Source organism: Corvus moneduloides, chromosome 27, assembly GCF_009650955.1.
Source record: "Corvus moneduloides isolate bCorMon1 chromosome 27, bCorMon1.pri, whole genome shotgun sequence".
NCBI classification, from domain to species: Eukaryota; Metazoa; Chordata; class Aves; order Passeriformes; family Corvidae; genus Corvus; species Corvus moneduloides.
In genome coordinates this window covers 691,377-718,876 of record NC_045502.1, presented here as the reverse complement: position 1 = coordinate 718,876, position 27,500 = coordinate 691,377, and the positions used below count along the sequence as shown (strand labels likewise).

Sequence of the window (27,500 nt, the reverse complement as noted above, 5' to 3'; positions counted from 1 at the left end):
GAGCAGAGGGAAGCTGAGGGCATGCGAGGGAACACCAGCAGCCAGGGAATTGGGCCAGGCCACAAAGCACTCCAGGAGGAAAAGAGAGCGGCAATTCCTTTGAAACAACGCCGCGAGAGCCGTTCAGAAAGACTCGTCCCGCTAGAGCAGCCAGGGCTCTCAGAGAGGTCTTAAGCACCACCTGCAAATAGTCCGAGAGCAAATGGATCTGCCCGGGCTTGCTGCTGCCCTCTTTGGCTCCCGTTTAGAACGGGCTGCAGCAAGACACTTCTGCTGCCGGCCTTCCAGCCGACAGCCCGAGTGCCTCTGAGGGCCGAGGGCAGCGACTGAGCAAATGCTTTGCAAGGAGCCCAGCACTGGCTACACAGAGCGGCCACACTCCTCTTCTCCTCTTCAGCGCTTTGCTTGCGCTGCCACTTCCCCTCGGGCTCCCTGCACCTTGACTCCCTTAGAACGAGCTCTGCCTTTGCAGCTGCCTTCAAGGCTTGCTAGTGCTCCCACAGGCCCCAAGGGGATTGAAAGGTGTCCCTAAAGGCAGTTGAGACTCAAACAGCCAGCCCCGAGTCCTCATTCCAGACCTAGGAATAGGCCTAGCAGGAACCAGATCCCAGCACTGAGCTTGCTCAATGCTGCTATTTGATCTTTAGAACCTGATCAGTTTTGGAAGACCTACCAAGCACATCACCTTTGTCACCAATGGATTGGTCAACAACCTCAACTCCTACGGAGCAACCATTGCCGCTATGTGCAGCGGACTCACCACCTACATGGCTTACGAAGTTCACGGTGAGTGCAAGCATGGGAATTCTGAGTGTTACTGACCTGGCTTTTTCTCCTCTTGGCTAATGACCAAGGCACAATTGCTGCTCTTGCACCTTGAGGTGCACACAAACCAAGGGCTGCAGCAGTTGCACAAAGGGTTTGGCATCTCCGCAGATCAGGACTGCAACAGGGTGGTGTCACAGCCCCCAGAAATGACCCAAACCAAACCCTTACAGCTGCTTTCCACAAAGCTTAAGGGGGCTTCGATTTGGGCCCGGAGTGTTTCAACCCACACTGAGCTCCCCTGTAATGCCCAGTCAAGAAAATGGGTCATTCTAAGAACCGCTGTCCTTCAGGGCAGAGCTTGCTGACGAGTGTGATCCAGGCAGCCACCAAACCCCGGTGCTTCACAACATTAAGCCAAGCGGCTTCAATCCCTCGAGGTTTTTCTCAGTGGCAGCAGTCGCATTCCCCAGGGCTTTAATGACCTGCACTTGGTAGGATTCTTGCAGAACGTCACAGCCCATATGCCTGGGCCCGTGAACTGCCAGCAGCCTCACCCTGTAATGCCCAGCCATCGGGATTCCCAGGAGCGAGTGCCATAGAGCCCCGATTTCTGCACGGGAAATGCCAAAGGGGTTTCAAGAGCACGTCTTTGTGGGCATTCCTTGCTGAGCCACAGAGCTGGTGCTCTTTGGGCTCTCCAAGGGAATCTGTCCCTCGTACAGCTCAAACATTCCTAGTGCAGCAATCCTTCAGAACCTGCCTGGCTCTGAGCAACACCAGCACCCTCCTGCAGAAAGGCAACCACGGTCTTTCAGCTCATGGGGTTTTGTCTTTTCTTTTCTAGCTTTCCAAGGACCCCAGGTGAACTTGGGATCATGCATTACGCTCAATGTCCTGAGAGTTGTTGAGCTGAAGTACTGCAATGGCAATGGCAACGGCAATTGGAATGGTGGTTGGAATGGCAATTGGACTGGACCTTTCCCGGTGAGAAAACCTTAGCCCTTACCTTTCTTGAACCAAATGGGGGGGCTCCAGAGCTGCTGCCCAAAGCCAAGCCTGATGCCCTTCTGGCCTGGCATCTCCTCTTTCGAGAGCTTCCTGCTCGAGGGTGCACATGCTGAAACAGAGCCGTGGGTCAGCAGAGGTTTCCATCCAAGACCTTGAGCCTGGATTGACTGTGGCCAGTGGTCTTGCACGCATCAACCTCCAAAGGCACCAGATGACAGCTGTCAGATGCAGCAATGATTCACTGAATGCTTGAAAAGAATTCTTAGGGCCTTTGCCCAATGCCACAGCCTTGATTCTGGGTCCTTTGGAAAAGAATGAGGGCAGTGCCGGCACTGTCCTGGGGCCAGCGCTTCTTCTATTGTAGCAGGGATTTTTCTAAAGCTTTGGGGATATCACTGTCTCCCTTCAAAGGCCAAACGTCTTCTTTCCCTTGGCTTTTCAGTCTCAGCAGATTCCCGGCATCCCAGGCAACAACACGCAAGTCATCATTGGTGGCCAGTCCCAAATTGTGCTCATCAACAGGCAATGGCGTGTGGCAGTCATTGAGCAAAACAGCATCAGCGGGTCCTGGAAAACCATCTGGAACTACAACACGGTGAGTGGCAGGGGGGCTGCTCGTTCACAAAGCCGACAAGGAGACTGGCTCCTGCTCCAGCGGGCCCAGGAACGGGGCTTGTTTCTCTATTCTGAATGTTTGGAGTCCACGATGTGGGGTAGAAAGTCGCAGCATTTGTTACGGTTTCCATCCTGACTTCATCCCAATGTTAACAGTTGGAAAATGTAAATGTTGAGTGCTCGATGACTTGATTTTACAGGGCGTCATTGCAACCAAAGTCACGCAACAGAACGCCTGCTACATTTCCGTCATGAACAGAAACGAGATGCCCCGCTTTGATAATCTGGCCCGCCTGGCACAAGAGAGCAGGGTAAGATTCCTAAGGAGTAGCAGCTTCCTGACCCTGGGGATCAGCGGGCCCTTTCTTCATGTGCTTTTTCTTTATGGAAACGATTCGGTTGGCACTAGTGGCAGGCTTTCCTTTCTCTCAACAGTAGTGTAGATTGGAAAATTGTTGTAGGAATGCTTTGCCAAAAGAAGAAAGGGGCTGCATCGTTCCCTCCCCCAGCTCCGCTTTCTCTGAGAACCTTGAGAGGGCGTGCGAGGGAACACCAGCAGCCAGGGAATTGGGCCAGGCCACAAAGCACTCCAGGAGGAAAAGAGAGCGGCAATTCCTTTGAAACAACGCCGCGAGAGCCGTTCAGAAAGACTCGTCCCGCTAGAGCAGCCAGGGCTCTCAGAGAGGTCTTAAGCACCACCTGCAAATAGTCCGAGAGCAAATGGATCTGCCTGGGCTTGCTGCTGCCCTCTTTGGCTCCCGTTTAGAACGGGCTGCAGCAAGACACTTCTGCTGCCGGCCTTCCAGCCGACAGCCCGAGTGCCTCTGAGGGCCGAGGGCAGCGACTGAGCAAATGCTTTGCAAGGAGCCCAGCACTGGCTACACAGAGCGGCCACACTCCTCTTCTCCTCTTCAGCGCTTTCCTTGCGCTGCCACTTCCCCTCGGGCTCCCTGCACCTTGACTCCCTTAGAACGAGCTCTGCCTTTGCAGCTGCCTTCAAGGCTTGCTAGTGCTCCCACAGGCCCCAAGGGGATTGAAAGGTGTCCCTAAAGGCAGTTGGGACTCAAACAGCCAGCCCCGAGTCCTCATTCCAGACCTAGGAATAGGCCTAGCAGGAACCAGATCCCAGCACTGAGCTTGCTCAATGCTGCTATTTGATCTTTAGAACCTGATCGGTTTTGGAAGACCTACCAAGCACATCACCTTTGTCACCAATGGATTGGTCAACAACCTCAACTCCTACGGAGCAACCATTGCCGCTATGTGCAGCGGACTCACCACCTACATGGCTTACGAAGTTCACGGTGAGTGCAAGCATGGGAATTCTGAGTGTTACTGACCTGGCTTTTTCTCCTCCTGGTGAATGACCAAGGCACAATTGCTGCTCTTGCACCTTGAGGTGCACACAAACCAAGGGCTGCAGCAGTTGCACAAAGGGTTTGGCATCTCCGCAGATCAGGACTGCAACAGGGTGGTGTCACAGCCCCCAGAAATGACCCAAACCAAACCCTTACAGCTGCTTTCCACAAAGCTTAAGGGGGCTTCGATTTGGGCCCAGAGTGTTTCAACCCACACTGAGCTCCCCTGTAATGCCCAGTCAAGAAAATGGGTCATTCTAAGAACCGCTGTCCTTCAGGGCAGAGCTTGCTGACGAGTGTGATCCAGGCAGCCACCAAACCCCGGTGCTTCACAACACTAAGCCAAGCGGCTTCAATCCCTCGAGGTTTTTCTCAGTGGCAGCAGTCGCATTCCCCAGGGCTTTAATGACCTGCACTTGGTAGGATTCTTGCAGAACGTCACAGCCCATATGCCTGGGCCCGTGAACTGCCAGCAGCCTCACCCTGTAATGCCCAGCCATCGGGATTCCCAGGAGCGAGTGCCATAGAGCCCCGATGTCTGCATGGGAAATGCCAAAGGGGTTTCAAGAGCACGTCTTTGTGGGCATTCCTTGCTGAGCCACAGAGCTGGTGCTCTTTGGGCTCTCCAAGGGAATCTGTCCCTCGTACAGCTCAAACATTCCTAGTGCAGCAATCCTTCAGAACCTGCCTGGCTCTGAGCAACACCAGCATCCTCCTGCAGAAAGGCAACCACGGTCTTTCAGCTCATGGGGTTTTGTCTTTTCTTTTCTAGCTTTCCAAGGACCCCAGGTGAACTTGGGATCATGCATTACCCTCCATGTCCTGAAAGTTGTGGATCTGACATACTGCAATGGCAATGGCAATGGCAATTGGAATGGTGGTTGGAATGACAATTGGACTGGCGGTTGGCAAGGCAATTGGACTGGCGGTTGGCAAGGCAGTTGGACTGGCGGTTGGAATGGCAATTGGACTGGACCTTTCCCGGTGAGAAAACCTTAGCCCTTACCTTTCTTGAATCAAATGGGGGGGCTCCAGAGCTGCTGCCCAAAGCCAAGCCTGATGCCCTTCTGGCCTGGCATCTCCTCTTTCGAGAGCTTCCTGCTCAAGGGTGCACATGCTGAAACAGAGCCGTGGGTCAGCAGAGGTTTCCATCCAAGACCTTGAGCCTGGATTGACTGTGGCCAGTGGTCTTGCACGCATCAACCTCCAAAGGCACCAGATGACAGCTGTCAGATGCAGCAATGATTCACTGAATGCTTGAAAAGAATTCTTAGGGCCTTTGCCCAACACCACAGGTTTTATTTTGGTTTTTTTTGAAAATGTCTGTCCCTCATTTGAAAATATATCTATCTCCTCTGCCATCTCTCCCTAGACTCTAGCACTTGTTATTTTTTTGCAGGTATTTAAAGTAAATATTTGGTCTTAGAACTAGCTACTTTCATAGTCTTAAAATATTTTATGTGGTTTTCTAATCTCAGCAGACGGATAACAACCAGCAAATCATTACTGGCGGAGATTCCCAAATCTCCATCTCTGGTGGGAACTCTCACATCTCCATCTCTGGTGTCTCACAAAGCATGAATATCAACAGTCAAACACAAGAGGCAATTTTTGAGCAAAAGAGCAACCATTTGTCCTGGAAAACCATCTGGAACTACAACACGGTGAGTGGCAGGGAGGGTGCTTGTTCAAAAAGTATATGAGGAGACTGGCTCCTGGCACAGCTGGCCCAGGGACAGGGCTTGTTCTCCTTATCCTAAAGTGTGGAGTCCATGATATGGGGTAGAAACTGTTGGCATTTGTTATTGTTTCAATCCAAACTTTATTCCAGTGTTAACAGGTGGAAAAAATTGAATTGTGAGTGCTCAGTAATTTTATTTTTCAGGGTGTCATTGCAACAAAAGTGATGCAAGAGAGAACCTGCTACATTTCCATCATGAACAGGAGTGAGATGCCCACCTTTGCTGCAGTTGTCGAAGTGGCTGCAGAGAAGAGGGTAAGAATTTAATGGAGGAATTACTAGGAATGTTGCACAGTATTTGAAAGGAAACAGATGTGGAAGACTGTTCTTTTCAAAGCCTTTTAAACTATCAGGTGTTTAGAGGTGATTGAGATCACACTGTTTATATGCACTTCAATTTATTTTGAATTATATTCTATTTTAAAAGTTTCAAAAATAAGAATATTTTCTTTAAGATTCTTTTAGTGAAGGTTTCTCATGTTTAATTAATGTTGTAGATATCCTGGGTAATTTTTACGTTGTTTGCAATGAATATTTATACTGATCTCTTGTTAATACTCTCTGATGACCCAAGAGTGCAGATTTGTCCTTGCATGCTAAAAAAATTAATTTCTTTGGGTGAGGTGTATTTGATTAAGAACAAATATGCCAATAACCTGGAAAATTTACAATCATCTCTCAAAACCTTTTCAAATAACTAAGTACCATGTTAACATGAGCTCTGCCCACTAAATTAGCACAGACATTTTAAAAATTATATCATCATTTAGCATACTCACCATTGGTAGGCACTGGCTTCCACTGAAGACTCAGAACTGAGTCCTTAAAAAAATCAAGGCTTTAAAGAGCAAGAACACCAAGAGGGGAGAAGAAAACCATTAGTCTTATCAGTGAAGGCATAAGCAAAAATATTCAGCTTTAGCTGTAGTTCGTGGCTCCCAAGTCCTAAAGTGCATCCTCCTGAAGCTAACCTCAACTCCTTGCTCCCCAGTGAGAAGGAAGCACTGTGCACTCAGCTTTCAAAAACCCTTTCATCACAGTCTACTATTCTGAAAGCCTATATATGTAACAATGACAGCCATCGCTGCCAACCCTGTCCAAACGCTGGAGATCAGCAGGCCGTTTCTTCATGTGCTTTTTCTTTATGGAAACGATTAGGTTGTCACTAGTGGCAGGCTTTCCCTTCTCTCAACAGTAGTGTAGATTGGAAAATTGTTGTAGGAATGCTTTGCCAAAAGAAGAAAGGGGCTGCATCGTTCCCTCCCCCAGCTCCGCTTTCTCTGAGAACCTTGAGCTCTGCAGCTTGCTGGACAAACCCTTGCTCTGAGGAGCCCTTCCAGGGCCTTCATTCTCTTGGCATGCCAAGATCTCTAAGTCCTTTGCAGACTTTTCAGTACCAAACTGCATTGGTCAGCTCAGAACTTGGCCTTGCAGCTGCGCTTGGCCAGACTCCTTTTTCTTTGGGGCGCGAGAGAGCGTCTCCCTATTCCACAGCCTTTCCCCCACATTCCTGCGAGAAGCCACAACAGGAGGCCTGTGGCCCTAGCTGAGGAAGGAGCTAGAGAGCAGAGGGAAGCTGAGGGCATGCGAGGGAACACCAGCAGCCAGGGAATTGGGCCAGGCCACAAAGCACTCCAGGAGGAAAAGAGAGCGGCAATTCCTTTGAAACAACGCCGCGAGAGCCGTTCAGAAAGACTCGTCCCACTAGAGCAGCCAGGGCTCTCGGAGAGGTCTTAAGCACCACCTGCAAATAGTCCGAGAGCAAATGGATCTGCCCGGGCTTGCTGCTGCCCTCTTTGGCTCCCGTTTAGAACGGGCTGCAGCAAGACACTTCTGCTGCCGGCCTTCCAGCCGACAGCCCGAGTGCCTCTGAGGGCCGAGGGCAGCGACTGAGCAAATGCTTTGCAAGGAGCCCAGCACTGGCTACACAGAGCGGCCACACTCCTCTTCTCCTCTTCAGCGCTTTCCTTGCGCTGCCACTTCCCCTCGGGCTCCCTGCACCTTGACTCCCTTAGAACGAGCTCTGCCTTTGCAGCTGCCTTCAAGGCTTGCTAGTGCTCCCACAGGCCCCAAGGGGATTGAAAGGTGTCCCTAAAGGCAGTTGGGACTCAAACAGCCAGCCCCGAGTCCTCATTCCAGACCTAGGAATAGGCCTAGCAGGAACCAGATCCCAGCACTGAGCTTGCTCAATGCTGCTATTTGATCTTTAGAACCTGATCGGTTTTGGAAGACCTACCAAGCACATCACCTTTGTCACCAATGGATTGGTCAACAACCTCAACTCCTACGGAGCAACCATTGCCGCTATGTGCAGCGGACTCACCACCTACATGGCTTACGAAGTTCACGGTGAGTGCAAGCATGGGAATTCTGAGTGTTACTGACCTGGCTTTTTCTCCTCCTGGTGAATGACCAAGGCACAATTGCTGCTCTTGCACCTTGAGGTGCACACAAACCAAGGGCTGCAGCAGTTGCACAAAGGGTTTGGCATCTCCGCAGATCAGGACTGAAACAACATTGAGACACAGCCGCCACAAATTACCTGATCTATATCGTTACTACCTCTTTCTGTGAAATTTAAGGTGGCTTAATTCAATGCCTAGGATTTTACACACTGACGTCCTCTGCAATGTCTACGCTAAGAGAAAGAGTAGCTCTAAGCACCATTGTTCTTTCATTTCTGTATTATAGACCCAGTGTTGTCTCATGACTTCAATAATATCCTTTGTCTATTAAATGATTTCTATACAGCAATTATGGACAACCTAGTTCACTTCAAGTAACAAAAATGAGCTCCTATCGATACCGAAAAATATCTTACCCATGAACTAATTCTAATTTTTTTGTTTGTTTTTTTAAAGGACCCCAATACAATCAACAATCATGCATTGCACTTGATGTCTTGAGACTTGTAGAGCTGAAGTACTGCCGTGGCAATGGACAGGTCTGAAAACTTTACCTTTCTTGAACCAAGATCCAGCCGTCTGAGCTGCCGCCCAAAGCCAACCCTCATGCTATTCCTCCCTGACATCTTCTCTTTCAAGAGTTTTGTTCTTCATGGTTCAGATGCTGAAACAAATAATTCGTTGACTAGAGCGTTCAATTAAAAACCTTTTGCATAGATCATCTCTGGCTTGTTTCTCATTACTATACCCCTCAATCATCTTTGAAACTTCCATGGCAATATTTTGATTGTCTCCCTTCTGCCCCATTTGAGCCCTTCAAAAGCTCTTTTCATCACCAGCTCTCAACACAGGGCACACCCACAGAGCTGCGTGAGTCCCAGGGTGCTTCACAAACAAGGCATTCACAGTTGGGACCTGCCTTCCTTGTTCAGGGGAAGATGCCTCACATTAAAAATCTTGATTCAGGGGCCACAAAAGGCAGAGGGAAAGAAGTGCAAAGCAGTGAATTTGCCTTTTTTAGGGGAAGGAGAGTCTCTGTAGAATTTACCATGACGTTCTTAGAGAGCCCTCTATTTTCCAGTGCATAGCAAGGACTGGCTACAGGGCATCACGTTGAACTCTGAAGTGGATGAAAATGTGCTCCAAAGATGCAGACACAGTATAAACACAACTGTTGATCCCTTGAGACAGTGCAAGATTCCAAGTCATCTCCTCCCAAATGCCTCTAGTTCAGCCATGAACATGAAAAATAAAAAGATTTCTTCCATTTTTGCTGCCAGGACCATGTCTCTTTCCTGACAGCATATTCCAGATTCTCTCTATGAGAATCTCCCAGTGTCCAGGTACATGAATTAGACACAAATCAAGCTAGGAATACACTCGTGTTTCTGCTGAGCTAACAAGAGCACTTGGCAAAATGTCAATCCCCATCTACTGTGACCCAATACCTAACTTGTATTCACTTTTTGTGAATTTGTGAATTTTATTCACAAAACTCACTTTTGGGGGTTTTTTTGGTTTTTTTTGGTTGTTGTTGTTTCTGTTGATTTTTTGAGCAAGTGGGACTTGAGGGATGCAATTATCTTGGACTCTTGCCACCCAAGAAGAATTTTCTCCTCCTCAATCATTCCGTAGATTCCTGAACTCAAACTTTTAAAATTGTCAAGCCATTGTCATAGAGAAAAATCAAGGAGACTGAGAATTAATCCCAAACAATTGACAGTTGAGAATTTTACAGGAAAATTAGAATATAATTTTATTTTTTAGCAAGGCATGGTCCCTGTTTCTCAGAATTTTAGAATCAAGATTATTTGTTCTTCTCTAACAAAAATGGAAGGATGCCCCAGGTTATCGAGGTGAATAAAAATCTGTCTTTAGTACCAATACTAGCCACACAACATCCTTCAGTTTCTGATACCCTCTCACTGGCCCCACAGGCTTTATTCTATAGCACGTTGCAAGGATGCAGAGTTCACTAAGGCACCTCTCAGGCAAAGGTATCTGAATTCTCAAATTCACATTCTCAAAGTGGGCCTTGTGCTTTCCATCCTTTAGATCTCTCAAACCTCTTGAAGCCTCTCCATCCTTTCCTCAAATAAAATCACTTTTTCCTCAGCTGTTACACTTGCAGGCAGGTTGATTGTATCAGGGAAGTCAGCATGAAATGGAATGTTAGAAATGTGCAGAACAATTAATATGGTGTTCCAGTTAGAGCAAAGCAATGTTTATTTCCACACAAAATGAAATTTCTCTGTTTTTTTCATAAGGCCAAACATTTTTAAATACATTCTAGGTTATCCTGATGAAACATTATTAAGCTACAGAACTACTCTTAACTTATAAAATTGGCAGAAGAATTTGACCCATTATTTGACACTGTCATCCACTAAAAACCAGGTAAACAGGAGAACCCTGAGCATCAAGTGAAAAGTAAAATTGCAGCATTTCAGTTCAAGTCTGATTAACAAACAGAAATTTAAACATGTAAAGGAGAAGGATTCAATCAAGTTATGTTGAGATTGTATGATCACAATAAAGTCTCATGGTGGCTCATGGGTTTTTTCTCCAGATACTTTTCATAAATATTTACTTTATCAGGGAGTCAGCAAGTAGTGGGGAGAAAAGGTAAAGAGTGAAGCAACACCCCTAAAAACCAACATAACTCTCCATGCTCCCACTTGCACTTGGGTGGCCATGCCATGCTCTAGATAAAGGCAGGGTGACATAGCCTAGAAAACTGTGGCTCAAGGGCAGAATGAATCACATTCCACAGTTAAAAAACCCCCTCAAGCTCCAGCTTCAAGGATGCAACCAGAAATAATTTCATCAGGTTTACTCTTGCTAGACAGCAAGGAAAAGCACATGAACATGTGTGTGCACAGAACAAAACAGTAATTTGAGGGAAGGGTGAAATGTGCAATGTTTCTTACCCTTGGGAGGTTGCTGCACAGTGCTACAAGAATTTGCTACGGAAACAGAATGCCTTGAGCAGAGCTTTAAAGAGGACACAGAGACAAACTTGTACTCGAAAGAAAACAGGGTCTTATGCAGACAAAGCCCCATTCCCTGCCCTTTTCCCTGGCTATTCTACTGCTGTCACTAGTTCCATAAGCTGTGCTCAATGTCAAGTGCCTGAGCTGGGCGTTCGCCACACAAACTGCTCAAGCGCTCAGCAGCTGATGGAAGATGTGGAGGTTCAGGGTTCCCAGGGTGATGCATTTCTGTAATGGCCAAGCTGGCTCTAACTGGTGCAAGACAGGGACAAAACTGCTTTCCAACTCATTGCTAACGACACTGCAGGGAGGAGGATTGTACAGCTTGGTTTCTCTTGCCTTTCTTGAGGAGGGCTCAATCAATGGAATTTCCAGAGGCTATAAGAGGATTTTCTAACATAAGACTTTCATGTGTATTTGGCATCTTGGAGGCTAAGGATGTAACCTGTCTCCATTTGGCATCCACAAATCAGTCCCATTAGAAGAACTGTAAATCTTTCCCCTTGGTAATTTATCACTTTCATTCACCGTATTTGACACCTTGAGCAAAGTACGAAGTGGATGTGAAACAGATGAAAAGCCGAGTGCTCCGCTCACAGTGCTGGCAGACTGCTGCACCTCCTCGGCACTCACAGAGCCCCAGCAAGGCCCCAGGCAGGAGCAGAAGGACACAGTGTGGCCCTGAGCAGCACAAGTGAGAACTGGGCCTCCCCTTCCCAAAGAAAGCAAGATCCCCTGGCTTTTGCAGGAACAGCTGCAGCAATGATCCTCAGCAGTGGATGGCACAGGAGAAGAGTGTTCAGAGACATCAGCTCCGAGCGACACCGAGTCCCCGTCGCGCCGTTCTGGCAAGGCAGAGGAAGCTTTAGTGTGCAAACCCACCCTGAACTGCAGCCAAGGGCACAGTCAGCACACGGGGACTGGCAGAACTGCTCTCAAATACAAAGCACTTTGGGAGTTGGCAAGTGAGCTCCTCTGGGAGTGCTGCTTCTGGAACCTGGAACAGGCACAGGGAAAAAGCAAATCCAAATTACCACAGGCTCCTGGGCCATGGCTCCGTGTATCACTGTCAAAGTCAGAGAAAGATTAAAATCGACTTCCTAAGTGGCAGGTGACAGAAAGTGCCCCATGTCACTGCTCCTCCCTCACACATGTTTTGCTACCTCTAGTTTATGGGCCCTTTCTCAAATCAGCCCTTAGTCCATAATCAGCTGCTACTCTCCTGAAGGAGCTCTGGGAAGATTCTGAAGATTCTCAGGGCCATGTCTGACAACCAGAAAGCAGATGCTGAATGAGCTCGGAAAGGAAGGTCAGCAGAAGAACTCAGCAATTCCTACGGTTTAGAGCCAACCTCGTGATCTCCCGGGACTCACTGAACATTTTTAACACAGCAAGATTAGCACCTCCCTTGGTCTGAACAGTGGTTTTGGTTATAGGTACGACTTCAAGCTGAGTCCTTTGCCACATCGGCACAAAGCGTCACTACAAGTTTACTGGCAATCTGTGCTCTGCTTCTGGTGATCATTTTGTTCCATGTAAAAGTTACTGTTAAATACATTGAGCTTAGCATGACCAGTTTTCTTTCAGCTCCCTGTATGCAATGAATTCAATCAGGCTGGTATCAAAGCCTGCTCTTATCAGAGCACTTCCCCAGGAAACTCGTCATGCTTCTGTGAACACAGGGCACCTGCCAATAAGGTAAACCCATTTTCAGGTTTAACTTTGGGATATTATGTATAAAAAGTAAGAGTACACATCAATTACCAGCAGAGCTGGCCTGGCCTACCATCCAAATGGAGTTCCCTGTAAGTACACCTATCACTTTCCCATAAAACTCTTAAGGCTGGGCAGCTTTTAAACGGTTTTGAGCTTTTCCTGGCACTGAGTGAACTCTTAGTGATTTCTGTAGGGCTCACAGAGTGAAAATGCCAAAGGGGTGGGGACTGCAGGGGTGGAATCTCCCTTTTGGCAGGGATGGAACTCCACATGCCTACTCAAACGGGAAAGAGAGAAGTGCTCTGTTCCAGGGGCGGCACACACACGGGAGGCGTCCACAGGACAATATTCTCTCCTTCACGACTCAGAGGCAAATCAGCAGTCTCAGCAAGTCACATAAAGTTAGGGCTCAGCTGTTTGCTGAGAGCGTAGGAGAACCTGAGACATGAGAGACTCAGGTGCAGGATAGTGACACCGGGATATTTACAGCAGCCTGAAACTGGTACAGGAAAAATTCCCAGGCATTACTTTCAAATACTCTGAGTTGGATTGGGACCTTTTCCATAAAAATCCTCCTTTGCAGCAGGTGAAATTTGGGAGTGATTCAATGTACAAGGGATTCAAAAGAATAATTGTTCACAATAGCTATCCCAAAAGAATTTTTCATCATAACAATTGGAAATCTCTCCAAAAGGTATCACCGGTAGTTCGGACAAACATGAGCAACAGCAAGCTCATGAGCTGCTGAAGCTCTGTAAAGGGGTAACAAATGTTTGGTGTTCCAATTTTCTGAACAGAAGTGCTTGTGCCTCCCCTTAGACTCTTAGTCCTGTGTTCAGAGGATGAGATCACTATGAGGATGTTGAGGTTCCTTTGCTGCTGTGTTCCAAGTACAGAGCTGGACCGTGCACCCATGTTCTAACTCCTCACAACAGGTGTACATGGACATTTCTCAGACCTGCTCCATGTCTGAAATCAAAAGCTCGGCGTAAAAAGCTCACTCTTGAAAGCAAATACTTCAGAGTACCTTTTTCCAAGGAGTTACTGAATTGGGGCTGGGCAAGTTTTAGAACCCACTGTGTTTCAACGACCTTCTTGCCTGAGCAAGGTGCACTGCTGGGGCTAAGAGCCATTTCTATGCATGTGTTCTCTAAACTCATCAACAAATAATTCTCCCGCATATTTAAATCCTCTTCAGCTGGACCCCACTGCAGAAAGTGCTGAGCCTCTACACAAAGTAAATGGGAAGTCAAAATTATTTTAAGACAGCAAATAATTTGATGCAAGATAAGCAGCATGATGTTCAAGTGTTTTGAATTTCTAATGTTCATTTCAGATTGTGATTGCTTCTCTTCTTGGAGTTTTCCTGGCTCCTGCTCTTGCCAACCACGTAAGTATAGAGCTACACACAGCTACTCACTGCTGCCACAAGAACTACTGGCTTTAGCTCTCACCTCTGAGAAATCTATTTCTGGAAGTGAAGCTGCATTTTTAAGTTTGATATTTAGAAGAAAACTTCTTTTTAATTTTTCTATGATAATGAAGAAATTATTTCCATGCTTGATGTATCAAGGGAAAAAGACAGTCACCATACATGGAATCAGGAAAGTCTGTCCTGAGATGAGCATAAACACTGAAAATAATGATGTGGAGAGAAACAAATATTAACGTGATCGATCTGACCACAAAATACAGTAGAATACTGTAAGTAATCTGGCACCAGCAAGATCCTGCTGGGGAAAGAACAGTAAGGGATTATTTTGATTACTTTAAAAGTAAAGGCTTCCCAGTCTTCATTCTGAGCCAAGAAATTTTCTCCCCTTTAATCTGATCTCCAAGAGCAATAATTTCCCAAAACATGGCTACTAGAGCTAATGCTTTATTGAGTGAAACACTACTGGGAATCCAGGAAGCTAAATCCTTACCTCTTTTTATCTTTTCCAAAAATCAGAACATGGAGAAAAACTTTAATGGGCAGCCCAGTGAAAACTCAAACCACTCTGACACCAGGGTCAGCACCAACCCAAAGGAGGGGTCTGAGGCCTGGAAAACCATCTGGGACTTCAAGACTGTAAGTAACTGCCACCATGGCACAAGAAAAACGGCAAAAGGGACACAAGTTTTCTAAAAACCACCAAAGCAGCAACAAAACTGCATCATATTTCAGAGGAGATGCTTGAAAACGCGCTCCTTCAGCCTCGGGACTGTTTCTGGTGTCCTGTGTGCTGCGCTGAGCTTTTCAGCAGCAAATTCCTTCACCTGCCCTCAGCAGGAGAACACATCATACACGTGGCATTACAAGGTCTCTCATCAGCCTCCATGACACATTTACCTAAACAATATAATTGAAAGGACAATATTTTTCTTTCCCTATGACTATTTGCACTGTAGAAAGCCTTTCTTTTAACCAGTGCCTCTCTCCAGCAACCACTTCTCTTCCCTTGTGTACTGTTTGCAACAAAAAGGGTTCTTTGTTTAATTTTAATAGGGCTACGTTGCAACCAAGGTGTTCTCAAAGAACACCTGCATCATTGCTACAACCAACAAGAGATTTTGGTTTGGCAAACGCTTTCCTACACCACCTCAAGGAGACAAGGTAGGATGGTGGTTGAAAGTGGGGCAAAAGCTGACTGTCAGTGAAAAGCACTTGTTCCTACACACACAGGAGGAAAGGCTCCAAGAACTGAAGAGAACCTTCTCAGCAGGGCTGAGTCCCTGTAAAAGTTCCTTCTAAAGTTGCACTGCCCAGGAATAACCCCTTCCCCGTTTCCAAAGAAGTGTGTACGAGTTCTGAACTCCAGTTTTGGTTTTCCTAAATGCTGTTTTCTGCGTTTGATGCTCAGGGACTTGGGCCTTACCAGTTGCCACCCAGAGAGAATCGCTTCATTATCTCGAGGAACAGACTCCAAAGCTTGAGCCCATATGGAAAACGCATCCAAGCCCTGTGCAGAGGAATTCCCTCCTACCTCGCTTATCCAGCTCCTGGTGAGTCTGCTACTGACAGCCTCTGTGTTCCAAAATAAACAAGTGCTTGCAGCACACGTTTAGAATGATGCAGTTCAGTTTTTAAGTGACTTTTTCTGGTACATTTCCAACACTAAGTTGGAAAAATTTCCGCTACAATGTTCTCCTATTTTCTCAGTCTAAATCTAATCAGTTCTTCTTTCAGGATCAAACTTCTTATCAGGCTCAAACTTCTTAGAGCAAGATATTTAATGCTTGAAAGTTAAGATAAAGTAACTGCCTATTACTGTGCTGTAGCCTCTAGATTAACCATTTAAAATAAGGTGAACTTAAGTCTGGATTTACAGAGATCGGCATAACTGAGCTATTTTTATTTTAACGTCTTACCAACATACTAAGAATTGCAATGTTTTACTTTAAAAATAAGCACTGCCATGCAATATGGCAAACTGCAGATGGACAGATGTACTATTTACTCCGATCAACCCAGAAATCAAGCTGAAAATAACAGAATTGAGAAGGGTATTAAATGCAGTCTTGAGCTGAAAACAGATGCTATTTAAGAATGTTTCATAAAGGTTTAACACAGGAAGCAAAGAAGCATACCCTAACCAACTGCAAGTTGGAAATTTCAAAGAGCCAAATTATAGTTAGGCTGAAAGTAAAGCAAAAAAAGTCTGAGCCTACTTTCTTCATCTAACTCGCTTTCTTCAGTAACTCGCTCTGTCTGGAAAACACCACATCTTCACCTTCCCTCCTCGCTCAGGGGCCCTTTCCTTGCTGTTTGAAAGGAGTTACTCTAAGAGACACTTTACCCACTCAGGAACACCCCAGGGTTACTCTAAGGAAAGGACATAGCAGCCTGCTCTCTTCAGGAAAAGCCTTTTGGGGACTCTAAGGGTCAACTGACATGAAAACCAAAAGCAAAACTGCACCCAAGAAATTTTTAGCGCCTCCAAAGAAAAGCAACCGTAGGGTTGCAGTATTTAAACAAAAGTTCCCATCTGACTTGCCTGGGGTTTCTGGAGAGACTCTCCTCTCCTTTTCCAACTCGACACTGCATTTTCCCGGCGACCACACAGGCACAGCCCTCTTCCCTGATCCTATTGGGAGGCACTGGGAATGTCTGTCTGGGGGCTGTGGAGCCCTGTCACAGATGATGATCCCACGCGCCCCCAGGCAGCCGGGATGTGACCTGAGCAGAGCCTGTGGTGCAGATCTCGCAGCCCCGCGGTCACCGCACAGCACAAGAGCCCGGCAGCCTCGCAAACAAACAGGGACAGCCGCTGTCCACTCCAACCAGAGCCTCCCTGGCCTCCATGCAGGGCACAGCAGGGCACAGCTGCTCCTGGCAAGGGACAATGCCTGCTGCAATACGGTCCCGCTTAAAGCCAGAATTCCAACAGGAGACCAAAATACCGTCTGCAAGGTCCAGCTGCTTGCAAAACTGCTATAACGTCACAGATACAGATTCCTGTTTTTATTAAAATATTACACATTGTAACGCTTAATACATCTCCAACCTTTATTTCATGAAAAGCCTTAATTCACCAAGTGTCCTACAGTAACATTTCAAACTTTACACAAAACGTGGAAATAGCACTGAACCAATGAAGCAAAGTAGTTGCTCTTTCCAGACCCAGGGAATGTACTTGCAATATGTCAGCCTGGAAGGTTGCTTGCTCTAACTGGGATGTTGTTACATTTAACAGTGTTCACTAGTCAAATTGAAATTGATTCAGGTTTGGACTGATCAAGAAGAAAACAAGATTGAAAAAGAGATTTCTAAATAGGGACATGACGGCAAAGACTCCTGTGAACCTCAGAAGACATCAACACTGTAACTCTCAAAATATCCATTTAAGGACAGAGGTATAGAAGTATTCGTAATAGTGCAGAAGATTGGAATTGCTTACCTTGCCAGAAAAGATCTTTCTCAACAACGAGGGTGAGGCCTGAGCTTCATTTAACTTTAAATTGTGAGCACAACCCATAAGCATTCCATATCAGTATAAGAAAGTGGCAGGATTTTATCCAAAGTCCTAAGTCTGTTTTTCTGCTCATCCTACAGCAGACAGAATTTGAAGAGAAAAAACACCTGAAAAACATAAGTTCAAGAGGGACTTCAGTATAATTAAAATGCCATCACACAATCTAATGTGTTTGAATACCGTCATGTATTTTAAGACAAATTCGAGATGTTGAAAGAACCTGATTTCGGAGGGAATTTTTTTCTTACACAAAATAGATATTCTGATTGAAGACATCACTAGCAGGCCTAATACCGGTCTTGAGGGTAAAAACTGCCTCAAGAACTGTAAATTAATCCAGCTGCAAAGGCATAAACGTGCCAGGGCTGCTCTGCCGAGACCGCTGAGGCACCGCCGCCTCAGGGGGGCTTTCCCGCCCTTTTTCCGCCCGTCCGTGTTCCCCCCCACCCCGCCGCCTCAGCGGGGCTTTCCCGCTCCTTTCCGCTCCCCTCACGGCCCGGCGGCACCTCGACCTCGCTCCCTCCGGCCCTTGCAAGCCGTCACACACCTCAGCAAAAGCACGATCCTTCAGCAAAGGGCGAATTCCTCCCGGGCAGCACAGGAGCTTTCTCGGTGTTTCTCGTCAGGCACCAGTGAGGGAGGGAGAGCGCCGTCCGCCCCTCACAAATCCACAGCGGTGCTGCTGCTCATAAAGCAACCAGGAATGTAATGCCCGTTCGGTGTAGCGGGACGTATCAAAAATGTCGCTTCGGGCTTGCAGTTTCAAAAAGTGAAACTGATACTAGAATTCAATGTCATATTGCACGTGCAACAACGTTTAGACCTTAATTTTATCTATAAACCCCCACACCTAGCCATACTGCCTTTTAAAACAAGCTGCTGGATTGCAGCTGAAAAGTAGTTTCCATGCCATAAAGCCAGGTTGCTCACAGAATGAAACTGAAAACTTGGCATTGGGCTGTGAAGACAGTCTCAAGGAGAAGCCAGGAGGAACAGCTGAGGGCATTTGGTGTGTTCAGCTGGAGGAGACTGGGGGGAGACCTCACTGAGCTCTTCAACATCCTCCCAAAACGCAGCAAAGAAGCAGTTCTGATCTCTGCTCTCTGTGACCAGTGACAGGACCTGAGGGAATGGCTGGAGCTGTGTCAGGGGAGGGTTAGGTTGGATATCAGGGTGGTCCCTGAGGGTGGTCAGGTACTGACCAGGCTCCCCAGGGAATGGGCATGGCCCTAAGGCTGCCAGAGCTCCAGGAGCATTTGGACAGTGCTCCCAGGCATAGCGTGGGATTGTTGGGGTGTCTGTGCAGGGCCCAGAGTTGGACTGGATGATCCTTGTGGGTCCCTTCCCACTTAGAAGATTCCAATATTCAATGACATTAAAAAAAGTATTCAAAACCTCCCTCTTAAGTATTTCCTGTGTCAATAAGTATTTATATCACTTCAGAAAATAAAATATTGCTACCTAAAATAACAAAGAGACCTCCTCAGACTTACCCATATGTATGCAACATTTCAGCTTGAACTGGAGTTAAAGCTGGCCAGAACTGTGGGGGACGATAATTTTTTTTTTTTTTTTTTCAAATGTATCAGTGGCAAAATGTCCAGCCCAAAGTTGGATATACACATCACACAATAGGTGAACAACTGGCTCAGTGGCTGGGCACAAAGGTCTCTAGTGAATGGGGTGATATCATGCTGGCACTGGTCACTAGTGGGGTTCCACAGGGCTCCATCCTTGGCGTCATGCTTTTCAAGACCTTAATAAATTACTTGGGTGCAGGACTGGAAGGGATGCTGAGCAAGTTTGCAGATGATACAAAATGGGGAGGAGCAGTTGACTCCCTCAAAGTCAGGGAGGCCCTGCAGAGGGACCTCAATAAATTAGAGGGGTGGTCCATCACCAACCATATGAAGTTCAACAGGACAAAGTGCCGGATTCTGCACCTGGGGTGGGGTAACCCTGGATATACATGCAGAATGAAGAAATGAGATGCTGGAAAGCAGTGCTGCACCAGGGGACCTGGGTGTCCTGGTCAACGCAATGTTGAATATGAGTCAGCACTGCCCTGGCAGGCAGGAGGGACATCTGTGTCCTGGGGGGCATCAGGCACAGCATCGCCAACCAGTCAAGGGAGGGGATTGTCCCGCTCTGCTCTGCACTGGGGTGGCCTCACCTTGAACATTTTGTGCAGTTTTGATCACTGCAATATAAGGGAGATATTAAGCTATTAGAGAACCTCCAAAGGAGCGCAGCAGAGATGGTGAAAGGTCTTGAGGGGAAGCCGTGTGAGGAGCAGCTGAGGGCACTTGGTGTGTTCAGCAGGAAGAGACTGAGGGGAGATGTCATTGCAGTTAAAACTTTTTTGTGAGGGAAAGAGGAGGGGCAGACACTGATCTCTTGTCTTGGTGACCAGTGACAGGACCCGAGAAAATAATGTGAAATTGTGTCAGGGGTGGTTTAGGTTGGATATAAAAAAAAGGTTCTTCACCCAAAGGGTGGTTGGGAGCTGGAACAGGTTCCCCAGAAAAGTGGTCACAGCACCAATCCTGATGGAGCTCAAGGAGTGTTTGGACAATGCTCCCAGGTACAGGGTGGGACTCCTGGGGATTGTTCTTGTGCAGGCCCAGGAGTTGGACTCGATCCTCTTGGGTCCTCTGTGATTCTGTGATTCTTGTAAAACAGTTTTCAGTGGCCATGTTGTACATGGAGCATGTATTTTGGTGGGTGCTATGGTTACAAAGAACACAGAGTGCATTTTGGAAAGTGCAGAGGTTTTTATTTATTCAGACTAATTAAAAGCGGGTTTTTTTGTTTGTTTAAAGCCAAGGCTATATCTGATTGTAAGTTTGATGTGAAGTTTCAGAAGTAATTAGTACATGTCAGAAAGTTACTATAAAGCACATTTAATTTTTTATTAGAAATGGAGCCTTATCTGATAATTATTAGGTCAAAATTTGCAGAAGTACAATCCCCATATTTATCAAGTAGTTACAGCAGGAAATAATTTTCAGTGACATGCAGCAGGGATACAAATGGCAAAATAATTTTATTGCAACATTCAGCCCTTCCACACCTAATTCTGAAAACGTATAAAAGGTGGGAGGTTCACATTGCTCTTTCTACCTGCAGGAGCGTCAGCTCTGCAGTCAGGATGAATCTCCCTGTAAGTATGCATGCTTTTCTTCCTTATAAACTGAAACTTTGATCCAAACCCATTCCTTTATCCCTCAGAAGTGCTTCTGCCTCTCTAGAGCACAAAGGCTTTCTCTGGGGACATTTTGCTCCTCCAGAATGAGCAGCTCAGCCCCTGTTCCCCAAAGGAGCTGAGGAGGTAAGGATCTTTTCACAGCTTGCCTGTACATGATTCAGAAAGCAGGAAGCCTAATCCATGTCCATCATTGTCAACGCTTTTGCACAACTGGAGCACTGCACTAGTGGATCAACCCCTTCCCTGTAATGCCAGAGCACAAGAAATGGAAAAGCTTTCTCCTCACTCTTGTAAAATACCTGTGTGTGCCTGCACAGGTCTGAGAAACAACTGCAGATTCAGCTCTTGAAAGAGCAAGTGGGAAATGTGTCTCCTGTGCAGCACCCTGGGGTAAAGCAAGGGTGACTCCCTTTTAGGGCACTGTTGCAATGCCAGGATGAAAGGAGGACCCTTAAACATCAGATTAGGAAAAGGGAAGGAGGATTCTCATGACCGGATTTGTCAGCCAGAGCTGCAGGTACACTTTTGTATTTGATTTTCATTCCAGATTTTGACTGCAGTCCTTCTTGGACTTGTCCTGACTCCAGCCCTTGCTGATTACGTGAGTACAGTGACCAATTTCCACATGAATGGCTGCTCTTTCTATGTTCCCTGCTTCATGAGATGTCCTTTTTCTTTCTCCAACCCTTTGGAGGAAAGATATTAAAATCTTCTTTGACAGATGAAACTCTGGCACTCTCTGTGGGGTAGAACTTATTCTAGCCTAGCAAAAATTTTTATAAAAATTTTAGGAGATCACTGACTAGTTTGAAATCTAAAAACGTCTTATTTTTTAATTGATTCTCAGCAAAAAATTGAAAGCCAGCAACTCATACTTGGGGTAACAACCAAGGTCCCCATCACTAGTGGCTAATCCCAGATTGTGACGGCACTTACCAGAGAGCAGCACTTCCACTGTAGCAGGGATTTTCTAAAACTTTGGGGACATCACTGACTCCCTTCAAACACTAAACATCTTTCCCTTGGCTTTTCAGTCTCAGCAGAAGGGTAACAACTGCCATGTCTCTGGCGGTTGTGTTTTCCAAAATCTGACCCTCAGCAGTCAAACACGTGTGGTGGTTATTGAGCAAAGGAGCGAACAATTTTCATGGAAAACCATCTGGAATTACAACACGGTGAGTGGCAGGGGGGCTGCTCGTTCACAAAGTGGATGAGGAGACTGGCTGCTGGTACAGCTGGGGCCAGGAACGGGGCTTGTTTCCTTGTTCTGACCATCCTGAGTCCACGATTTTTGGCAGCAACCCTCGACCATTCATTCCTGTTTGAAAAAAGAGTTTTCTCCAATCCAAAGGGTTGGAAAACTGAATTGCAAATGGTCAATAACTTGATTTTACAGGGCATCATTGCAACCAAATTGATGCAAGAGAGAACTTGCTACATTTCCATCATGAACAGAAATGAGATGCCTAGCTTTGAAAATCTAGCCCAGCTGGCTTCAAAGAAAACGGTAAGATACAAAATCAGAAGTAGCCAAAAATATTTTACGGTAGTTGATGTTCATTCTGTGTCTGAGACAGTGCTATTTTCCAAAATTTCTTAACTGATAGGTAAGGGAAAAAAAAAATTAGTGGTGATATTTTTGATTATATTTCAGGTACACCATTTCAAACCTTTAAAAAAGTACAAAATCCTCATTCACATGCCTTTCATGCAGGTTCAGCATGTTGACTCAAAGGGCCCCCAGGGAATTAAAGGGTGTCCCTGAAAGCAGTTGGGACTCAAACACCCAACAACGAGTCCTCATTCCAGACCTAGGAATAGGCCTAGCAGGAACCAGATCCCGGTACTGAGCTTGCTCAATGCTGCTATTTGATCTTTAGAACCAGATCGGTTTTGGAAGACCTACCAAGCACATCACCTTTGTCGCCAATGGATTGGTCAACAACCTCAGGTCTTATGGAGCAGATGTCTTCTCTATGTGCAGCGGACTCACCACCTACATGGCTTACGAAGTTCACGGTGAGTGCAAGCATGGGAATTGTGTCTCTAAGTGAGCAGGTATCTGTTTCCCTTAGGGAATGACCAAGGCACAATTGCTGTTCTTGCACCTTGAGTGGGAAAGAAACCAAGGGCTGCAGCAGTTGCACAAAGGGTTCGGCATCGCCGCCCATCAGGACTGGAACCGGGTGGTGTCACAGCTGCCATATCTGACCTGAAACAAGCTCTTACAGGTCCTTTCCGGGAACCTTAAGGAGGTTTAAATTTGGACCCAGAGTTTTGGGCCACATTGAGCTCCTCTGTATTGCCCAGGCAGAGAAAAAGGGTTGCCCTAAGAACCGCTGTCCTTCAGGTCAGAGCTTGCTGACGAGTGTGATCCAGGCAGCCACCAAACCCCGGTGCTTCACAACACTAAGCCAAGGGCTTCGATCCCTCGAGGTTTCTCTCAGTGGCAGCAGTCGCATTCCCCAGGGCTTTAATGATCTGCACTTGGTAGGATTCTTGCAGAACATCACAGCCCATATGCCTGGGCCCGTGAACTGCCAGCAGCCTCACCGTGTAATGCCCAGCCATCGGGATTCCCAGGAGCGAGTGCCATAGAGCCCCGATTTCTGCATGGGAAATGCCAAAGGGGTTTCAAGAGCACGTCTTTGTGGGCATTCCTTGCTGAGCCACAGAGCTGGTGCTCTTTGGGCTCTCCAAGGGAATCTGTCCCTCGTACAGCTCAAACATTCCTAGTGCAGCAATCCTTCAGAACCTGCCTGGCTCTGAGCAACACCAGCATCCTCCTGTAAAAAGGCAACCAAGGTCTTTTAACTCATGGGGTTTTGTCTTTTCTTTTCTAGCTTTCCAAGGACCCCAGGTGAACTTGGGATCATGCATTACCCTCCATGTCCTGAAAGTTGTGGATCTGAAGTACTGCAATGGCAATGGGCAGGTGAGAAAACCTTAGCCCTTACCTTTCTTGAACCAAATGGGGGGGCTCCAGAGCTGCTGCCCAAAGCCAAGCCTGATGCCCTTCTGGCCTGGCATCTCCTCTTTCGAGAGCTTCCTGCTCGAGGGTGCAGATGCTGAAACAGAGCCGTGGGTCAGCAGAGGTTTCCATCCAAGACCTTGAGCCTGGATTGACTGTGGCCAGTGGTCTTGCACGCATCAACCTCCGAAGGCACCAGATGACAGCTGTCAGATGCAGCAATGATTCACTGAATGCTTGAAAAGAATTCTTAGGGCCTTTGCCCAATGCCACAGCCTTGATTCTGGGTCCTTTGGAAAAGAATGAGGGCAGTGCCGGCACTGTCCTGGGGCCAGCACTTCTTCTATTGTAGCAGGGATTTTTCTAAAGCTTTGGGGACATCACTGTCTCCCTTCAAAGGCCAAACGTCTTCTTTCCCTTGGCTTTTCAGTCTCAGCAGATTCCTGACATCCCAGGCAACATCCCAGGAAACAGCACACAAGTCATCATTGGTGGCCAATCCCAAATTGTGACCATCAACAGGCAATGGCGTGTGGCAATCATTGAGCAAAACAGCATCAGCGGGTCCTGGAAAACCATCTGGAACTACAACACGGTGAGTGGCAGGGGGGCTGCTCGTTCACAAAGCCGACGAGGAGACTGGCTCCTGCTCCAGCGGGCCCAGGAACGGGGCTTGTTTCTGTAGTCTGACCGTCTTGAGTCCATGATTTTTGGTAGCAACTCTGGGCATTCGTTCCTGTTTGAATAATGGGTTTTGTCCACTCCCAAGGGTTGAAAGAGTGAAGTGCGAGTTCTCAATAACTTGATTTACAGGGCGTCATTGCAACCAAAGTCACGCAACAGAACACCTGCTACATTTCCATCATGAACAGAAGTGAGATGCCCAGCTTCAATAATCTGGCCCGCCTGGCACAAGAGAGCAGGGTAAGATTCCCAAGGAATAGCAGTGTCTTGACCCTGAAGTTCATTGGGCTGTTTCTTCATGTGGTTTTATCTTCTGGAGAGAATGAGGTTTTCACAAGTGGCAGGATTTTCTTTCTCTCAACAGTAGTGGGGCTAGAGAATTCTTCATAGGAATCCTTTGCTGAAAGAAAACAGGGGCTGCACCATTCCTTCCCTCAGCTCCGCTTTTTCTGAGAACCTTGAGCTCTGCAGGTTTCTGACAAACCCTTTCTCTGAGAAGCCCTTCAAGGGCCCTAATTCTCTTACATGCCAAGACCTCAAAGTCCCTCACAGACTATTCAGTACCAAACTGCATTGGTCAGCTCAGAACTTTGCATTGCTGCTGCACTTGGCCCGACTCAGTTTTCCTATGGGGCACAGGAGAGCGTCTCCCTCTTCCCCAGCCTTTCCCCTAGGGAATAGGCCTAGCAGGAACCAGATCCCGGTACTGAGCTTGCTCAATGCTGCTATTTGATCTTTAGAACCAGATCGGTTTTGGAAGACCTACCAAGCACATCACCTTTGTCGCCAATGGATTGGTCAACAACCTCAGGTCTTATGGAGCAGACGTCTTCTCTATGTGCAGCGGACTCACCACCTACATGGCTTACGAAGTTCACGGTGAGTGCAAGCATGGGAATTGTGTCTCTGAGTGAGCAGGTATCTGTTTCCCTTAGGGAATGACCAAGGCACAATTGCTGTTCTTGCACCTTGAGTGGGAAAGAAACCAAGGGCTGCAGCAGTTGCACAAAGGGTTCGGCATCGCCGCCCATCAGGACTGGAACCGGGTGGTGTCACAGCTGCCATATCTGACCTGAAACAAGCTCTTACAGGTCCTTTCCGGGAACCTTAAGGAGGTTTAAATTTGGACCCAGAGTTTTGGGCCACATTGAGCTCCTCTGTATTGCCCAGGCAGAGAAAAAGGGTTGCCCTAAGAACCGCTGTCCTTCAGGTCAGAGCTTGCTGACGAGTGTGATCCAGGCAGCCACCAAACCCCGGTGCTTCACAACACTAAGCCAAGCAGCTTCAATCCCTCGAGGTTTCTCTCAGTGGCAGCAGTCGCATTCCCCAGGGCTTTAATGACCTGCACTTGGTAGGATTCTTGCAGAACGTCACAGCCCATATGCCTGGGCCCGTGAACTGCCAGCAGCCTCACCGTGTAATGCTCAGCCATCGGGATTCCCAGGAGCGAGTGCCATAGAGCCCCGATTTCTGCATGGGAAATGCCAAAGGGGTTTCAAGAGCACGTCTTTGTGGGCATTCCTTGCTGAGCCACAGAGCTGGTGCTCTTTGGGCTCTCCAAGGGAATCTGTCCCTCGTACAGCTCAAACATTCCTAGTGCAGCAATCCTTCAGAACCTGCCTGGCTCTGAGCTGTGGCTGAGCAACACCAGCATCCTCCTGTAAAAAGGCAACCAAGGTCTTTTAACTCATGGGGTTTTGTCTTTTCTTTTCTAGCTTTCCAAGGACCCCAGGTGAACTTGGGATCATGCATTACCCTCCATGTCCTGAAAGTTGTGGATCTGAAGTACTGCAATGGCAATGGGCAGGTGAGAAAACCTTAGCCCTTACCTTTCTTGAACCAAATGGGGGGGCTCCAGAGCTGCTGCCCAAAGCCAAGCCTGATGCCCTTCTGGCCTGGCATCTCCTCTTTCGAGAGCTTCCTGCTCGAGGGTGCAGATGCTGAAACAGAGCCGTGGGTCAGCAGAGGTTTCCATCCAAGACCTTGAGCCTGGATTGACTGTGGCCAGTGGTCTTGCACGCATCAACCTCCGAAGGCACCAGATGACAGCTGTCAGATGCAGCAATGATTCACTGAATGCTTGAAAAGAATTCTTAGGGCCTTTGCCCAAGAGCACAGCCTTGATTCTGGGTCCTTTGGAAAAGAATGAGGGCAGGTCCGGCACTGTCCTGGGGCCAGCGCTTCTTCTATTGTAGCAGGGATTTTTCTAAAGCTTTGGGGATATCACTGTCTCCCTTCAAAGGCCAAACATCTTCTTTCCCTTGGCTTTTCAGTCTCAGCAGATTCCCGGCATCCCAGGCAACAACACGCAAGTCATCATTGGTGGCCAGTCCCAAATTGTGCTCATCAACAGGCAATGGCGTGTGGCAGTCATTGAGCAAAACAGCATCAGTGGGTCCTGGAAAACCATCTGGAACTACAACACGGTGAGTGGCAGGGGGGCTGCTCGTTCACAAAGCCGACGAGGAGACTGGCTCCTGCTCCAGCTGGGACCAGGAACGGGGCTTGTTTCTGTAGTCTGACCGTCTTGAGTCCATGATTTTTGGTAGCAACTCTGGGCATTCGTTCCTGTTTGAATAATGGGTTTTGTCCACTCCCAAGGGTTGAAAGAGTGAAGTGCGAGTTCTCAATAACTTGATTTACAGGGCGTCATTGCAACCAAAGTCACGCAACAGAACGCCTGCTACATTTCCATCATGAACAGAAGTGAGATGCCCAGCTTCAATAATCTGGCTCGCCTGGCACAAGAGAGCAGGGTAAGATTCCCAAGGAATAGCAGTGTCTTGACCCTGAAGTTCATTGGGCTGTTTCTTCATGTGGTTTTATCTTCTGGAGAGAATGAGGTTTTCACAAGTGGCAGGATTTTCTTTCTCTCAACAGTAGTGGGGCTAGAGAATTCTTCATAGGAATCCTTTGCTGAAAGAAAACAGGGGCTGCACCATTCCTTCCCTCAGCTCCGCTTTTTCTGAGAACCTTGAGCTCCGCAGGTTTCTGACAAACCCTTTCTCTGAGAAGCCCTTCAAGGGCCCTAATTCTCTTACATGCCAAGACCTCAAAGTCCCTCACAGACTATTCAGT

General features: G+C 47.3%; 2 protein-coding genes and 1 long non-coding RNA gene across 3 annotated transcripts; all 3 read left to right on the top strand.

The window, feature by feature from the left end:
* The first annotated feature begins 21 nt into the window (after positions 1-21).
* LOC116435465 lies at positions 22-27,029 on the top strand. The gene is made up of 9 exons (XM_032091802.1): positions 22-90; positions 648-786; positions 1,613-1,752; positions 2,219-2,371; positions 2,592-2,702; positions 3,557-3,695; positions 4,522-4,733; positions 26,696-26,848; positions 27,024-27,029. Exons 1-9 carry the CDS (start codon positions 22-24, stop codon positions 27,027-27,029), a joined length of 1,122 nt encoding a protein of 373 aa, XP_031947693.1.
* LOC116435619 (gastrokine-1-like) lies at positions 5,236-8,613 on the top strand. The gene is made up of 4 exons (XM_032092110.1): positions 5,236-5,413; positions 5,635-5,745; positions 7,701-7,839; positions 8,352-8,613. Exons 1-4 carry the CDS (start codon positions 5,327-5,329, stop codon positions 8,438-8,440), a joined length of 426 nt encoding a protein of 141 aa, XP_031948001.1. The 5' UTR covers positions 5,236-5,326; the 3' UTR covers positions 8,441-8,613.
* On the top strand, positions 22,735-24,205 carry LOC116435627. Its single transcript, XR_004236804.1, has 3 exons — positions 22,735-22,786; positions 23,611-23,702; positions 24,169-24,205. It is a non-coding gene; the product is annotated as an uncharacterized LOC116435627 (long non-coding RNA).
* Positions 27,030-27,500: the final 471 nt, after the last annotated feature.